The following is a 19,312-nucleotide window of genomic DNA, read 5'->3' on the forward strand; positions in this document are numbered from 1 at the left end:
GGGATATTTATACATGGACCCCATTGTGCATTGAGAGCTCTCAGCTCTGTTTCGTAAACCATGTGCTTATTATATGCTATTATTTGTATTTATTACGGATCCCAATTAGCCAAGGCAGCAGCTACTCTTCCTGGGGTCCAGCAAAATTAAGGCAGTTATACATTTAAAAAAACATTATGATACATTTGTACATCAGGCCCCACATTACACAACATATTATGTTTGTGCCCTCAGGCCCCTACTCTACTACCACATATCTACAACATTTGTGTGTATAAGTTGGCTATTTGAGCCAGAAAAGGGGGCTTTCCTATCCTTAGGTAGGGGAATGACTTTTGCTTCCTTCCAGGCCTGAGGGCACACACTTTTTAGTAGGCTTATATTGAAGATATGGCAAATAGGAGTGGCAAATATAGTCTGCTATTATTATTTTCCATCCAAGTTGTCAGACCCCGGTGGCTTGTCATTGTTGATAGACAACACTATTTTTTTCAACTCTTCCACACTTACTTTACGGAATTCAAAATTACAATGCTTGTCCTTCATAATTTGATCAGATATACTTGGATGTGTAGTGTCAGCGTTTGTTGCTGGCATGTCATGCCTAAGTTTGCTATTCTTACCAATGAAACAATTATTAAAGTAGATGTCATTGGGTTTTGTGATGAATAAGGCATCTGATTCAATGAATGATAGAGTGGAGTTTGCCGTTTTGCCCAAAATTTCATTTAAGGTGCTCCGAAGCGTTTTACTATCATTCTTTATATCATCCATCTTTGTTTCATAGTGTAGTTTCTTCTTCTTTTTATTGAGTTTAGTCACATGATTTCTCAATTTGCAGTACAATTGCCAATCGGTTGTACAACCAGACCTATCTGCCATTATTTTGCCTCATCTCTCTCGACCATATAATTTTTCAATTCCTCATCAATCCACATATTGTAACAGTTTTTACCATCATTTTCATAATAAGTGCATGCTTATTAGTAACTGGGATAAGAATACGACACACCATAAATATTATTTACATAAACAACATAGGAATCACTACAACACTTATTGTATGACCTCTTACACATCTATATTAGGCCCAGCCTTAGAAACGTTGGTTTTCCTAGATATGGCTACAAAATTGTGATAAATACATCCGATGGATTTGGATTCTGCTTTCAAACTAATTTCTGAGGCATTAGTAAAGATGTGATCAATACATGTTGATGATTTCATTCCTGTGCTGTTTGTAACTACCCTGGTAAGTTGATTGATAACCTGAACCAGGTTGCAGGCCCTAGTTACAGTTTGAAGCTCTCTGTGGAGTGGGCAGCCTGATGAAAAACAGTCAACATTTAAATCACCCAGAAAATATATCTCTCTAATGATATCACATACATTATTATCAAGCAGTTCACGCATGTTATCCAGATACTGAACGTGTCACGACTCCCCTGCCTGTTCGGGCGGTGCTCGGCGGTCGTTGTCACCGGCCTACTAGCCGTCACCGATCCCTTTTTCCTTTTCTGTAAGTTTAGTCTTATTAGTTGTACCTGTTCCTATTCGTGTTTTCTTGATTTTCTAGCCTATTTAAGCTTGTTAGGTCCGCTCTATTTTGTGCAGGATTATTTTGTGTTCACGTTTAGTGTTGGCTGTGGTTTTGTGCTCCGGATCATTTTACCCTGTGTTTTGGGTTGGTCAGTGTGTTCAGCCCTGTGTTTTGGGTTTGTCAGTATTTTCCGCCCCTGTGTTTGGGCATGACAGTTTGTGCTGGAATGAATGGCCTATTTTTCTTGAACCCTCTGCTCTCTGCACCTGACTCCTACCTTCCACTCCTATTCACCCGTGACAGAATGATAGCACATGGTGGTCAATAGCAGCTTCCCACCAGAATGGGCTTCAGGTGAGACAGATGAACCTGTTTATTTCAACAGTATTTAACATGAGCTTTAAGCTTTACAGGAATCTGGTTCTGAATATAAAAACAGCCACACCTCCACCTTTGGCATTTCTGTATTTTCTTTAGATCTCATAACCATGTATTGCTACCACTGTATCATCAACGGTATTATCTAAGTGAGTTTCAGAGATTGTCAGAATATGAATGTAATCTATTACTAGCAAATTATTGATTACAGGAACCTTGTTTCTTTAGTTACATATGTTAAGGTGGGCTATTTTTAACACCTTTCTGTGATGCTTAAATGTTTTTCTTGCTTTACTGGGAAGCTTAGCAGAGCTAGACATGCTCAAGTTTTTTGTGTTAGTGCAGGGTGAGCTGCACACAGTGGACTTCCTGCTTGGGTGATGTAGAGGTTAATCCAGGACCTGCACTGCCTAACTCCACTCCTACTCCCCAGGTGCTCTCATTTGTTGACTTCTGTAACCGTAAAAGCCTTGGTGTCATGCATGTTAACATTAGAAGCCTACTCCCTAAGTGTGCTTTATTCACTGCTTTAGCACATTCTGCCAACCCGGATGTCTTAGCCATGTCTGAATCCTGGCTTAGGAAAACCACCAAAAATCCTGAAATTTCCATCCCTAACTATAACATTTTTCACCAAGATAGAACTGCCAAAGGGGCTGGTGTTGCAATCTGCTGCAGAGATAACCTGCAGAGTTCTATCTTACTATCCAGCTCAGTACCAAAACAAATCGAGCTTCTACTTCTAAAAATGCACCTTTCCAGAAACAAGTCTCTCATCGTTGCCGCTTGCTATAGACCACCCTCTGCCCCCAGCTGTGCCCTGGACACCATATGTGAATTGATTTCCCCCCATCTATCTTCTGTGCTCGTGCTGCTAGGTGACCTAAACTGGGACATGCTTAACAACCCGGCCATCCTACAATCTAAGCTTGATGCCCTCAATCTCACTCAAATTATCTATGAACCTACCAGGTAAAACCCCAAATCCGTAAACACGGGCACCCTCATAGATATCATCCTAACTAACTATCCCTCCAAATACACCTCTGCTGTTTTCATTGCCTCATTGCCTGCATCCGTAATGGGTCTGCGGTCAAACGACCAACCCTCATCACTGTCAAATGCTCCCAAAAACATTTCAGCGAAAAGGCCTTTCTAATCGACCCAGCTGGGGTATCCTGGAATGCCATTGACCTCCTCCCGCCAGTAGAGGATGCCTTGTTATTCTTTAAAAGTGCCTTCCTCATCATCTTAAATAAGCATGCTCCATTCAAAAAATGTACAACAAGGAATAGATTTAGCCCTTGGTTCACTCCAGACCTGTCTGCCCTTTACCAGCACGAAAACATCCTGTGGAGTTCTGCATTCGCATCGAATAGCCCCGTGATATGCAACTTTTCAGGGAAGTTAGGAACCAAAATACACATGCAGTTAGAAAAGCTAAGGCTAGCTTTTTCAAACAGAAATTTGCATCCTGTAGTACAGTGGGACACTGGAAAGTCCATGGAGAATAAGAGCAACTCCTCCCAGCTGCACACTGCATTGAGGCTAGGAAACACAGTCACCACCAATAAATCCACAATAATTGAGAATCTCAATAAGCATTTTTCTACGGCTGGCCATGCTTTCCACCTGGCTACCACTACCCCGGTCAACAGCCCTGCGCTCCCCACAGCTACTCGCCCAAACCTCCCCCACTTCTCCTTCACCAAAATTCAGATAGCTGATGTTCTGAAAGCTGCAAAAATCTGGACCCCTACAAATCAGCCCGGGCTAGACAATCTGGACCCTATCTTTCTAAAGTTATCTGCCGAAATTGTTGCAACCCCTATTACTAGCCTGATCAAACTCTCTTTCGTATCGTATGAGATTCTCATAGATTGGAAAGCTGCCGTGGTCATCCCCCTCTTCAAAGGGGGAGACACTCTAGACCCAAACTCCTGCAGACCTATATCTATTCTACCCTGCCTTTCTAAGGTCTTTGAAAGACAAGTTAACAAACAGATGACCGACCATTTCGAATCTCACCGTACCTTCTCCGCTATGCAATCTGGTTTCAGAGCTAGTCATGGGTGCACCTCAGCCACGCTCAAGGTCTTAAATGTTATCATAACCGCCATCGATAAGAGATATTACTGTGTAGCCATATTCATCGACCTGGCTAAGGCTTTCGACTCTGTCAATCACAACATTCTTATTGAAAGACTCAACAGCCTTGGTTTCTCAAATGATTGCCTCTCTTGGTTCACCAAATACTTCTCCGATAGAGTTCAGTATGTCAAATCGGAGGGCCTGTTGTCCGGACCTCTGGCAGTCTCTGTGGGGGTGCCACAAGGTTCAATTCTCGGGCCGACTCCCTTCTCTGTATACATCAGGGATGTCGCTCTCGCTGCTGGTGATTATTTGATCCACCTCTATGCAGATGACACCATTCTGTATACTTCTGGCCCTTTGTTGGACACTTGTTAACTAACCTCCAGATGAGCTTCAATGCCATACAACTCTCCTTCTGTGGCCTCCAACTGCTCTTAAATGCAAGTAAAACTAAATGCATTCTCTTTAACCGATCGCTGCCCGCACCTGCCCGCCCGTCCAGCATCACTACCCTGGGCGGTTCTGACTTAGAATATGTGGACAACTACAAATACCTAGGTGTCTGGTTAGACTGTAAACTCTCCTTCCAGACTCATTAAACATCGCCAATCCAAAATTAAATCTAGAATCGACTTCCTATTTTGCAACAAAGCATCCTTCACTCATGCTGCCAACCTACACTCGTAAATCTGACCATCCTACCGATCCTTGACTTCGGCGATGTCATCTACAAAATAGTCTCCAACACTCTACTCAACAAATTGGATGCAGTCTATCACAGTGCCATCCGTTTTGTTACCAAAGCCCCATATACTACCCACCACTGCGACCTGTATGCTCTCGTTGGCTGGCCCTCACTTCATACTCGTCGCCAAACCCATTGGCTGCAGGTCATCTACAAGTCTCTGCTAGGTAAAGCCCCGCCTTATCTCAGCTTACTGGTCACCATAGCAGCACCCACCTGTAGCACGCGCTCCAGCAGGTATATTTCACTAGTCACCCCTAAAGCCAAATCTTCCTTTGGCCGCCTCTCCTTCCAGTTCTCTGCTGCCAATGACTGGAACGAACTGCAAAAAATCTATGGAGCTGGAGACTCTAATTACCTTGCCACCATGACCTATTTATTGCCTTACCTCTCTTACCCGACCTCATTTGCACATGCTGTATATAGATTTTCCTACTGTATTATTGATTGTATGTTTGTTTATTCCATGTGTAACTCTGTGTTGTTGTATGTGCCAAACTGCTTTGCTTTATCTTGGGAACTTAGCATCACAATGGTAGGGATTAAATGGGCAGGGCTTGGGTCATTGATAAGTTATTGTCTCAGTGCAGCCTTATAATGCTGTGAAAGGATCCAGGAACCCAAATGATTTGGGTGGATCCCATCCTCCTTATAATACAAGCTTTGTTTCCAGAAGTTATCAACATTGTCAATAAATGTTACACCCACAGAGCTGCAATAGTCTCGTAGTCAGTTATGGAGGGCTAAATGTCTGCTGAACTGTTCAGTGCCATGATTTAGGGAGGGCAGAGGGCCTGATATTATGGGGGGTTTGTCGGTGTCAAGTAGTGACCCAATCAGTTCTTTAAAATCCATCTTCAGCTGTTCTGAGCTGCCCTTCATAATGTAATTCGACCCCACATGAACCATGACAGTATCAGCCCCAGGTGACTGACGCACAGCCTCTGGAAAAAACCTATTGATATCCTGAATTTTTGTTACCTATTCAGTTGTGGGGCTTTGGGGGTGGAAATACTCTCTGCGGCACGATAAACAGTTTAGTTTAATTTAATTCAGGGCGATCCCTCTCTTGATCCTCTCCCCCCTCTTCTCTGTGGTGGATATCAAGTGATCTGGAGCAGTACTGACAATAGTTTTCCACTTCTATTTTCTATTAGTTTGTAATTCTAAACTTGGCGAAAAGGGAATGGGAGCAATATCAAAAAAGGAACATGGCATTCTCTCGCTCTCGGCTCGCAGACCTGCTCCAGCCCATGTCAAACACGAAGGTGTACTAGCCAAGCAAGCAAGAGTGCTGGCTGTTTTTCATCCGGTGCTGGATCGGGGTGAGCGCTTTTCTCCACAATGGATCACATAGCTGTCCATTTGTTTTATTGGACACAATCTTAGCTACAACACCCCTCGTTATCTTTTGCCACACACACCCATTGTATTTATGCAGTACAAAGAAATGTGAGCTCTGTTCACAACGTGAGCTCTAGGCGGCACGTCAGTTTAAAGTTTTGAAGCTAACAATTTATTCTACCATTTCTACCGATCGATCTGCGTGCCAGTTAAGATTTTCATATGTTCATTTTCGTGGAACAGTTTCATTTCAATAATAACGCTTTTCTCAAAATAACGCGATTTCTCAAAATGATTGTTATGTTGTTAATAATACAAATCGGAATGAAAATGATAAAAATCTATAAGTAAAAATTCCACTAATGCGAGAGCACCAGGTTCTGCCATATGGACACATTGATTCACTGTGAGCCAGTGGCGGCAAAATAAATTAGCGCATGGCACTAAGATATAGGCTAGGGCAATGTAGCAGTAGACCTATAACTTATTTTGTCAATTAAGAGCATGACATTTCACACCAGGGCCTGATGATTATTGAGGTGGAGAGTGTTTGTAAAGAATGTAAAAAAAAACAGCTGACTTCGTTGACTTACTAATTGAGGTGAAGAACAATGACTTAGCCTATTAGTGCTTATTAGCTGAGTGTCACGATCCTCTTCCTGTAAAGCGCAGCGTGGTACATGTTCATGATATTTTATTAAATCAGAACACTTGAACAAAAGGAACAAAGAGGAAAACGAACAGTTCTGTAAGGAAACTAAACCATGCACAAAAACCCTGTGAGCAAACGCTACCTAAGTATGGTTCCCAATCAGAGACAACGATAGACAGCTGTCCCTGATTGAGAACCATACCCGGCCAAAACAAAGAAATACAGAAACATAGAAAAAAGAACATAGAATGCCCATCCAAATCACACCCTGACCAAACCAAAATAGAGACATAAAAAGCCCAGGGCGTGACACTGAGCTTATTAGTTAAGGCAATCAGAAATCACACATCCCCAAATAGGCACTACATTTATTTCAATTTACTTTAGGCTGCATTGACTACTGTTACCGAATTAGATATTCTATTGTTAGTCTGCAAATGTGTATTTTATTTAAACATTTATTTATTCAGGGGAACCCGATTGAGACCAGTGTCTCATTTACAATGGTGCCATGAGGACAACACTTACATCAAGACAGCTATAAATACATAAAATCAGATTGCAGCTCTAACATAGCTTGGTCAACAGCATACAAATGAATATTACAGGATTTAATACATAGACCAATATTTTTTTATCTAAATAACGAGAACAGGTCCCAAAGTCGAGCCCTGCTGTACACCTTTTGTAATATCGAGGAAACTAAACTTGACACCATCTGAAAGCACACATTGTGTCCTGTCTGTCAAATAGTTCTATAAATGGAAATGTCTATGAATAAGGCAGCACATATGATCTAGGCAATTTAACAAATATAATACAAGCATAGTGGCTGAAACAGTGCTGTCCAGATTGGTGCATATTTAGAATAGAGTGAGAACTTAAAACATTTCTTAGTCAGGAGTTGTCAGGGATTCTAATTCATTGGCAGGAATGACCATTTTGAATTTATATTTCAAAATAGTAGGTATATGATCTCTTTTATCATTAGTCTTTTGTACGGCGCATGTTTATCTGCAACAGAGTTAAACAATTAAGGGCCTAATCACATAGATAGTTGACATAACCCACCACTCACTCAACCCCAGCCAGAGTATGTGAGCGGAGTTGAGTGGTTGGAAATCGTGCTCATGGAGCGGTGTTTGGGCTCCAGTGCGTCACATCCTTTCCAACCTCTCTGCTAAAAAACGCTCTTACAGGAAAAACAAATGCCGCTCCATTAAAATCACAATTTAACCAACACCCATCTACACTACATACCAACAGTATGTGGACACCTGCTCGTCGAACATCTCATTCCAAAATCATGGGCATTAATATGGTGTTGGTCCCCGCTTTGCTGCTATAACAGCCTCCGCTCTTCTGGGAAGGCTTTCCACTAGATGTTGGAACATTGCTGCAGTGACTTGCTTCCATTCAGCAACAAGAGCATTAGTCAGGTTGGGCACAGATTTTGGGCAGATTAGGCCTGGCTCGCAGTCACTGTTCCTATTCATCCCGAATGTGTTTGATAGGGTTGAGGTCAGGGCTCTATGCAGGCCAATCAAGTTCTTCTACACTGATCTCGACAAACCATTTCTGTATGGACCTTGCTTTGTGTACAGGGGCATTGTCATGCTGAAACAGGAAAGGGCCTTCCCCAAACTGTTGCCACAAAGTTGGAAGCACAGAATATCATTGTATGCTGAAAAGTTAAGATTTCCCTCCACTGGAACTAAGGGCCTAGCCTGAACCATGATAAACAGCCCCAGACTATTATTCCTCCTTCACAAACGGTAGCATTCTCCTGGCATCCGCAAACCACGATTCCTCCGTCAGACTGGTGATATATAATTCATCACTCCAGAGAACGCGTTTCCACTGCTCCAGAGTCCAATGGCGGTGAGCGTTACACCACTCTAGCCGACCTTTGTCATTGCACGTGGTGATCTTAGGCTTGTGTGTGGCTGCTTGGCCATGGAAACCCATTTCATGATGCTACCGACGAACAGTTCTTGTGCTGACATTGCTTCCAGAAGCAGTTTGGAACTTGGTAGTGAGTGTTGCAAGGACAGACGATTTTTACGTGCTACGTGCTCAGCGTTGCCATTCTGTGAGCTAGTGTGGTACACCACCACGCGGCTGAGCCGTTGTAGCTCCTAGACATTTCCACTTCACAATAACACCACTTACAGTTGACCGGGACAGCTCTAGCAGGGAAGAAATTTGACAAACTGGATTGTTGGGAAGTGGGCATCCAATGACGGTGTCACGTTGAAAGTCACTGAGCTCTTCAGTAAGACCATTCTACTGCCAATGTTTGTCTATGGAGATTGCATGGCTGTGTGCTCGATTTTATACACCTGTCAGCAGCGAGTGTGGCTGAAATAGCCAAATAAAGTCATTTAAAAAGGGGTGCCCACATACTTTTGTATATATAGTGTATTTTTGTGACAATCTGGACCTACCATTTGGTTTTGAAGTATTGAAACCAAATCAAATGATTTGAATGAAAAGTATTTTGAGAAACAAAAAGGAAACTACAAGCGCTCATAATTTCAAATAGGCTACATGTGTAACGCTCTCGTTTGTAGAAGGAGACCAAGGCGCAGTGTGGTAGGCGTTCCACGTATTATTATTGATGACACCAAACAAAATAACAAAGACAAAAAAACAAAAGTGCACAGTTCTGTCAGGCTCAGCTACTAAACAGAAAACAAGATCCCACAAAACCCAAAAGGAAAATGACAACGTATATATGATCCCCAATCAGAGACAACGATAGACAGCTGCCTCTGATTGGGAACCACACTCGGCCAAAAACAAAGAAAGAGAAAACATAGACTTTCCCACCCGAGTCACACCCTGACCAAACATAGAGAATAATAAGGATCTCTAAGGTCAGGGCGTGACAACATGTCATATTAATCAGCATATAAACACTCTAAATAGGACCCAGACAGGTAACCTAAGAAAGAACGAAAATTAATTATTTAGTCTATATTATTTAAATTATTTCAAGACCTACAAAGAAATGCATTGTGAATCATTTGTGAGTGCGACACACTACATTTACATTTACATTTAAGTCATTTAGCAGACGCTCTTATCCAGAGCGACTTACAAATTGGTGCATTCACCTTATGACATCCAGTGGAACAGCCACTTTACAATAGTGCATCTAAATCTTTTAGGGGGGGGGGGGTGAGAAGGATTACTTATCCTATCCTAAGCTGATAGGGACATAAAGCACTCAGAATTTGTTGTATTAAATCATTATATACAGTTCATACTGTATACCTTAGGGGTGTGGATCAGAAAACCAGTCAGTATCTGGTGTGACCACCAGTTGCTTCATGCAGTGCGACAAATCTTTCACAGAGTTGATCAGGCTGTTTGTTGTGGCATGTGGAATGTTGTCCCACTCCTCTTGTGCAAAAGTTGCTGGATACTGGCGGGAACTGGAACACGCTTATCGTACACGTCAATAAAGAGTATCCTGCTCAATGGGTGGCATGTCTGGTGAGTATGCAGGCCATTCATTCATTCATGCTTTTTATATGTTCTACTTATATCTGTAAATTAACAAATTATATCAGGCCACTCCCGGCCATGATTACAGACTAGAGGTCGACCAATTAATCGGAATGGCCGATTAATTAGGGCCGACTTCAAGTTTCCATAACAATCGGAAATCTTTATTTCGATTTGCGGATTTTTAAAATGTATTATACCTTTATTTAACTAGGCAAGTCAGTTAAGAACACATTCTTATTTTCAATGATGGCCTAGGAACGGTGGGTTAACTGACTTGTTCAGGGGCAGAACGACAGATTTTTTATCTTGTCAGCTCAGGGATTCAATCTTGCAACCTTACAGTTAACTAGTCCAACGCAATAACTACATGCCTCTCTCTCGTTGCACTCCACAAGGAGACTGCCTGTTACGCGAATGCAGTAAGCCAAGGTAAGTTGCTAGCTAGCATTAAACTTATCTTATAAAAAACGATCAATTATAATCACTAGTTAACTACACATGGTTGATGATATTACTAGATATTATCTAGTGTGTCCTGCGTTGCATATAATCTGACTGAGCATACAAGTATCTGACTGAGCGGTGGTAGGCAGAAGCAGGCGAATAAACACTTATTCAAACAGCACTTTCGTGCGTTTTGCCATCAGCTCTTTGTTGTGCGTCAAACATTGCACTGTTTATGACTTCAAGCCTATCAACTCCCGAGATGAGGCTGGTGCAACCGAAGTGAAATAGCTAGCTAGTTAGCGCGTGCTAATAGCGTTTCAAACATCACTCGCTCTGAGCCTTCTAATAGTTGTTCTCCTTGCTCTGCATGGGTAACGCTGCTTCGAAGGTGGCTGTTGTCGTTGTGTTGCTGGTTCCAGCCCAGGGAGGAGCGAGGAGAGGGACGGAAGCTATACTGTTACACTAGCAATACTAAAGTGCCTATAAGAACATACAATAGTCAAAGGTTAATGAAATACAAATGGTATAGAGGGAAATAGTCCTATAATTCCTATAATCACTACCACCTAAAACTTCTTACCTGGGAATATTGAAGACTCATGTTAAAACCACTTGCTCCTACCTGGCACGCAGGCGTCCCATCTAGAGCTCTGGAAATGCAAATGCGCTACGCTAAATGCTAATAGTATTAGTTAAAACTCAAACGTTCATTAAAATACACATGCAGGGTATTGAATTAAAACTACACTCGTTGTGAATCCAGGCAACAAGTCAGATTTTTAAAATGCTTTTCGGCAAAAGCATGAGAAGCTATTATCTGATAGCATGTAACACCTCAAAAGACCCGCAGGGGATGTAAACAAAATAATTAGCATAGTCGGCGCTACACAAACCGCACAAATAAAATATAAAACATTCATTACCTTTGACCATCTTCTTTGTTGGCACTCCTAGATGTCCCATAATCACTATTGGGTCTTTTTTTCGATTAAATCGGTCCATATATAGCCTAGATATCGATCTATGAAGACTGTGTGATAAATGGAAAAAAAATAGCGTTTCATAACGTAACGTCATTTTTTAAAATTCAAAAAGTCGACGATAAACTTTCACAAAACACCTCGAAATACTTTTGTAATGCAACTTTAGGTATTAGTAAACGTTAATAAACGATCAAATTAATCACGAGACGTAGTGTTTTCTATAGGGGTCCGTCTTGAAATACTGTCCGTGTATTTCTCAACCAAAATATCCGGTCGGAGACCGGAAGAAATGGGCTGTCTCTTGTTCGTTTGACCAAGAAACAAATCCTAGGCAAATGACAAGACTGTTGACATCGTGTGGAAGCTGTAGGTACTGCAACCTCAGCCATATTTAATGTATTTCGCCCATAACAATGGGTTGAAGCAGCGGATGGATATATTTTTCCACTTTCAGTGATCAGATTTTCCTGCACTTTCCAATGAAACGCACGTTCTGTTAAAGTCACAGCCGTGATTTAACCAGTTTTATAAACGTCTGAGTGTTTTCTATCCACACATACTAATCATATGCAAATACTATATTCCTGGCATGAGTAGCAGGGTGCTGAAATGTTGCGCGATTTTTAACAGAATGTTCGAAAAAGTAGAGGGTAGGAGGAAGAGGTTAAAAGGAACCACCAGATTTCATATGTTCTCATGTTCTGAACAAGGAACTTAAACGTTAGCTTTTTTAAATGACACATATTGCACTTTTACTTTCTTCTCCAACACTTTATTTTTGCATTATTTAAACAAAATTGAACATATTTCATTATTTATTTGAGGCTAAATTGATTTTATTGATGTATTATATGAAGGTAAAAGAAAAGTGCTGATTCAGTATTGTTGTAATTGTCATTATTACAAATAAATGATTAATTGGTATCTGCTTTTTTTTTGGTCCTCCAATAATCGGTATCGGTATTGGCGTTGAAAAATCATAATCGGTCGATATAAGTATAGATAGAATGAAAATGAACAAAACTTTTAAGAGATAAGATGATTTATTTATAAATACTTTGTTACAATGACACACTTAGCTAGCTCCCCAACTTGTTCCTTTCTGTTAGCATGTGCACGTGGTAAGTACACCATCATACTTTTGGGATACCCATCTTTTCAGATTACACCATGATTATTTAGTTACTACATCACCACACACCCTCTCTTGGTTCTCCATATTTTTCTAAGTCACCTTGATATTTCACCTGCGTGTTTTATCAGTTTCTTTATGAAAATATTTAGCATACTAGATGGCAGGAGCTAAAGCAAGGGGCTATTGTAGCACACGATTACAAATGCATGCTGGGGCAGGCATGCCCTGAGCTTGTGAAGTGAACGCTACTGGATCGAAATTGGAGCGGGCGAGAAGGCTGATGCTCCAGCCTTTGGGAAACTCGCTCCATGCGCCAGTCAAATTGGGCACACTTCACCCCTCTCTCCAACCCCAGCTCAGACCAGAAATGTTGCTCATTAAAATTCCTATAATGTCTCATTGTAATAATGCCTAAGCGAGATTTAGGTAGCTTAGCATCTCCTATGCAGGCAATGGGACAATGGTCACTGAACTCATCAAATATCAAATATCAAATATCCCATTGGCTGTAAACTTACAAGGGACATTTGTTACAATAATATCTAACAATGTAGATTTTTCAAGGTGTTTAAAGGCTAGTTGGTTTAGTTATCAGCTGAATTAGATTTAGCTCAGTACAAATACCTTTCAGCCTATCAGATACTGGCATCCACCAATTCAGATTAAGATCATCCTATATTAATAATTCTGAGTTAGCATAGTTAGACAGCAGGTCAGACAATTTGCTAAAAGCACATATGGAGGCAGAGGAAGGGCGATAACCTCAGATGGGCATTATTACCAAGGCCCACATTTAAGGATAGACATTCAAATAGCTCAGGTACAGTGGTAATGGATACGGAAACAAATACTTTATTATTAAGGTGATATTTATCAACCCCCCGCCGGGCTTTGTACAGGGGCGTCCTAGAAAAATGTGGGTAATCGTTAATGTGACAATTGATAGCTAAAACATTCAAAGTAGTAGTAGTAGTTTAATTGGTCTTTTTCTTTTATAACTGTGGTGCACATTAGAAACGTATCATTACATTTCGTTATCATGAGAATTCAGTCAATTTATCGTGAAATGGATTTTATTCAATATTTCCCAGCTCTACTTGGTTCCTCTTTAGCAGATCGGCAACACAAACATTATATATATACACATACATTATATATACACACACATTATATATATACACATACATAGATACATACATATGTGTTTATATGTTTGTATGTATGTATGTATGTATGTATGTATGTATGTATGTATGTATATATATATATATATATATATATATATATATATATATATATATATATACACATATGTACGTACATACATACATACATACATACATACATACATACATACATACATACATACATACATACATACATACATACATACATACATGCATACATACATACATACATACATACATACATACATACATACATACATACATACATACATATTTGTAATTGGTTAGACAATACACCATTTATCCTCCAACTAAAAACTCAGGTGAGGAATGATGACCTCTTGCGACGACAATATCCAAAACAATTGGACTAATACACTTCATTATAAGGGATTATCGCACAGCAAAGCAAAAACAATTGAATGTCGATGTAATATAAGGCATACCAGAGAGAGAAACAGATACCAACGATGGCGTAAATTACAACATAATTGAATATAATTTCCACAAGATGATGTTACTGCTAATTGTGCTGCTATGACAATTGTGTTGCGGACTGATATTTCAATAGCCAAGTGATTGAATCATCCGAAAACAAGCCATCTAGAACAATGTATATCAATGTATATCACAGACAGTGGGCGAAGAAAGCACATTTCTCACTTTATAGCTTCAACAAATGGCCTTACACCCATAGCCTACATAAAAATACCCTTTGAAACAACGTTATTGCTTCATCAGGCACATCTGTTTTTTTTTCATTCATTCGAGTCATACGACTACTGCAAAATGCATGTCACAAAACGCGCGCGGTTTCATTTCCAACTTCTGATACTCACGGTGATTGGCAGCGGATGCAGAGCTGGAGGTGTTCAAAACACAGACAATGAAGAAATATAACCGTGACAACTTTCTCAATTCCATCATCCCTACTGTGATATATCCTTGTTGTAAGAAGAGATTAAATCTCATGAAAGCGATGCCTCCAAATGTCTCAAACGCGGACGGAATCATACGCTGTGCTTGAAGCGAAGTGAAAAAGTAAACCACTCCCCCGTTAACAGTCCTTCCTAGATGCACAGGGAATATCGAAGAATATCTCCCTCTCTCTCTCTCTCTCTCTTTCTATCAACTTCTCTCTTTCAATTTCTCTTTATGGTGGGTGGGGGTACTGTAGTGTGTGTGTGTGTGTTTACGGTGCCTTCAGAAAGTATTCACACCCCTTGACTGTTTCCACATTTTGTGGGTACAGCCTGAATTTAAAATATATTAAATTGGAGTTCGTGTAACTGGCCTACACAAAATACCCCAATAATGTGGAATTATATTTTAAGAAATGTGTACAAATTAATTAAAAATTAAAATCGGAAATGGGAAATGGCTTGAGTCAATAACTATTTATTTAACTATTTAACCCCTTTGTTATGGCAAGTTTAAATGTAAATTCAGGAGTAAAAATGTGCTTAAAGTCAAATATTGCCTCCCGATTGGCCAGCTGTCTAAGGCAGTTCATCTAAGTGCTAGAGGCGTCACATCAGACCCGGGTTCAATTCCAGGCTGTATCACAACTGGCCGTGATTGGGAGTCCCATAGGGTGGCGCACAATTGGCCCAGCATCATCTGGGTTTGGCCGGGGTAGGCCTTCATTGTAATTAAGAATTTGTTCTTAACTGACTTGCCTAGTAAAATAAGGGTTAAATAAAAAAGTCAAGGGGTATGAATATTTTCTGAAAGCACCATAACTAGTTTTAACACTCCTCTAGCTATGCACTAGACAATTTCAGAACCACATTAGTGGACAGCTCCTCACTGTCAAGATTTTTATTTATTTTACATTTTTTTAACTATTCAAGTCAGTTAAGAACAAAATCTTACTTTCAATGCCTTGTTCAGGAGCATAACAACATATTTTTACTTTGTCAGCTCGGGAATTCAATCTTCCAACCTTTCGTTTACAAGTCCGGTGTTCTAACCTCTAGGCTATCTGCCACCCCAGAAGTATGCCAATACTACACTCTATTGGATTTTTTTATTAAATCAGTTCACAATATGTCTGTGTATGATCAAATAAGATTAGGAAATTATATTCAGGAATTTAGTAGGAAGTTAAGTTTTATGAATAATTATCTCTTCTCCAGGCAGCTATTAGACTAAGGCATCCCTGCTGACACTGTGCCACTGGCTGAATGTTAAGCATCCTATAGGCTCTGATTACTGATACAGACCATGGTTTATAAAATAAATATAGCCTGGTCCACTTTTTTAATTTTATTCCCACGTATCAGCTCAAGTCTTTCATCACCAGACACTTAGAGACATGGATATATGCTCTCTAAGGTACCGCCTGTACACTGTGGAGAGAATATTGAACTAATGTAACCAACTGGGATTGAACCCAGGTTGCCTGAGCAGCACACGCCTGTTCAACCCATTGAGCTTAAAGGAATTGTACTTTACATTTTTATTTAATGAGTCAAGTCAATTAATAACAATTTCATATTTACAATGACTGCCTACCAAGAGGCAAAAGGCCTCCTGCGGGGATGAGACTGGGATTAAAAATAAAAGTGTAGGAAAAAACATAATGAGAAGAGAGACACCACAAAACTACGTAAAGAGAGACCTAAAGACAACAACACAGCATGTCAGCATCACATGACAACACAGCACGGTAGCAACACAACATGACAATGACACGGTAGCAACACAGCATGGCAGCAATACCACGTGGTAGCAGCACAAAACATGGTACAAACATTATTGGGCACAGACAGCAGCACAAAGAGAAAGAAGGTAGACACAACAATACATCACGCGAAGCAGCCACAAGTGTCAGTAAGAGTGTCCATGATTGAGTCTTTGAATGTAGAGATGGAGATAAAACTATCCAGTTTGAGTGTTTTTTGCAGCTTGTTCCAGTCGCTAGCTTCAGCAAACTGAAAAGAAGAGCGACCTTTAACAGAATGTGACTGGCAGAACGGGTGTTGTATGTAGAGGATGAGGGATGCAGTAGGTATCTCAGATAGGGTGGAGTGAGGCCTAAGAGGTTTTTATAAGTAAGCATCAACAAGTGGGTCTTGCATCATGTATACAATTTACAGAGGAGTATAGAGTGCAGTGATGTGTCCTATAAGGAGCATTGGTGGCAAATCTGATGGCCGAATGGTAAAGAACATCTAGCCGTTCGAGAGCACACTTAACTCTATAAAATACGTCTCTGTAATCTAGCTTGGGTAGGATGGTCACCTGAATCATGGTTAGTTTATCAGTTGGGGCGAAAGGGGAGTGATTATGATAGAGGAAACCAAGTCATTGGACATTCTTCTTACCAAAACACATTACCTTTGTTTTGGAGGTGTTCAGAACAAGGTTAAGAGCAAAGTAAGCTTGTTGGACACTAAGAAGGTTTTGTAGAGCATTTTTACACAAAATCCGGGGAGAGGCCATGTGAGTATAAGACTATCATCTGCAGATAAATGGATGAGAGAGCTTCCTACTGCCTGAGCTACAGTATGTTGCTGATGTAAATTGAGAAGAGCGTGGAGCCTAGGTTCGAGCCCCGGGGTACTCCCTTGGTGACAGGCAGCGGCTGAGACAGAAGATGTTCTGACTTTACAAACTGCACTCTTTGAGAGAGGTAGTTAACAAACCAGTCCAAAGATCCCTCAGAGACACCAATACTCCTTAGCCGAACCACAAGAATGGAATCGTCTACTGTATAAAAAGCTTTGGCCAAGTAAAAAAATAGCAGCGTAACATTGAATCAAGGGCAATGGTGACATCAGTGGGGACCTTTAAGGTTGCAGTGATACATGCATAATCTGAGTGGAAACCAGATTGCATTCCAGAGAGGATATGATAGACATCAAGAAATTCAGGCTGTACCACATCCGGCCATGATTGGGAGTCCCATAGTGCGGCGCATAATTGACCGAGCGTCGTTGGAGTTTTGGTGGGGTAGGCCATAATTGTAAATAAGAATTTGTTCTTAATTGACTTGCCTAGTTAAATAAAGGTTACAAAGCCAGTCAGTTGATTATTGACAAGTTTTTACAGCACTTTGGATAAACAGGGCAAGATAGAAATTGACCTATAAAAGTTAGGATCAGTTTGTTCTCCCTCTTTAAATAAAGGACTGCTTGGCTGCTTTCCAAGCACTGGGAACCTCAACAGAGAGGAGAGACAGGTTAAAAAGGTGAGAGATAGGCTCGGCGATGATAGGGGCTGCAACCTTATAGAAGAAAGGATCTAAACCATCTGACCCAGATGTTTTTTATGGTCAAGTTTAAGAGGCTCCTTTACCACATCAGACTCAATGACTGCCTTCAGGGAGAAGCTGTGTAGCAGGGCAGGGGAAAAAGAGGGAGGAGCACCAGGGATAGTTGCATTGGAAGGGCTGGGAGACGAGGAAGTGAAAATACTACCCCAAAACTATCTTTTGGTATTTGTTTCATTAGTCTATTGTTGGCAAAGTCACAAATTGTTTTACTTGTCAGCAATCAAGTTTTTAAGATACTGTATGTAACTTTCAAAATACAGAAATCATCCCTGTGTGCATTAGCTCTGTTTTCAATCATGGGTAGAATTGTTACATCGTCAAAGTTTTTATGTACTTCTAGAAAAAAAAAGTATCAGGAGCGCTTCAGGTACTTATTTATTGTTATTTAACTATGCGAGTCAGTTAAGAACAAATTCTTATTTACAATGACGACCTACCAAAAGGCAAAAGACCTCCTGCAGGGACAGGGGCTGGGATTACTTTTATTATTATTTAATGTTTAATTAAAAACAACCACAGGTGCTCTTGGAGGGAATTTATTTGAGTCACAAAAGGCAAAAAATATATCCACAAATAGTTGCTAAGTGGCATACAAACCCAAGTCCAGGCACTCGTGTGGGTTTGAAAGTTAAAACACCTTCAATGTATGGCTTAAGGCACAAGTTATCTACTGTAGTCAAAAGCATCACTTTGAAATAATGTGAGAGACATGTGACATGATTGCTGTAGAAGCCCTTTGGACTTTCCTTATGGTTATGGGTCACTGGTCACATGACCAGAAAGTAGGCAAGCCCAGGTATGGATGGAGAGCAGGCCTTGCAGCTCTTACCATTCTCACAGTTAACACATTGACTACTGTAATTATATCAGCCTTTAGGGAAGTCTTGCTATGTTTTTACCTTTTGCTGTTAATAAATGGGTGAAAGACCTTAAAGATCCACTTTTGGAAAGCAGTTATGTTTATGAACATTTGCAATCCCACTGGCTATCTATTGACCAGGTTAGCAACTAC

General features: G+C 40.5%; 1 protein-coding gene across 1 annotated transcript in view; it reads right to left on the reverse strand.

Moving 5' to 3' along the window:
* Positions 1 to 15,038, reverse strand: part of LOC118371848 (contactin-associated protein-like 5) — a 109,906-nt gene extending 94,868 nt beyond the window's left edge. The window contains exon 1 of the mRNA XM_052522949.1: positions 14,861 to 15,038. Coding sequence (XP_052378909.1) covers positions 14,861 to 15,035 — 175 coding nt within the window. The 5' untranslated portion in view covers positions 15,036 to 15,038. The remainder of the gene's footprint in view (positions 1 to 14,860) is intronic.
* Between the last annotated feature and the right edge of the window lie 4,274 nt (positions 15,039 to 19,312).

This window comes from Oncorhynchus keta, chromosome 7 (assembly GCF_023373465.1).
Source record: "Oncorhynchus keta strain PuntledgeMale-10-30-2019 chromosome 7, Oket_V2, whole genome shotgun sequence".
In the NCBI taxonomy this organism is placed as follows: domain Eukaryota; kingdom Metazoa; phylum Chordata; class Actinopteri; order Salmoniformes; family Salmonidae; genus Oncorhynchus; species Oncorhynchus keta.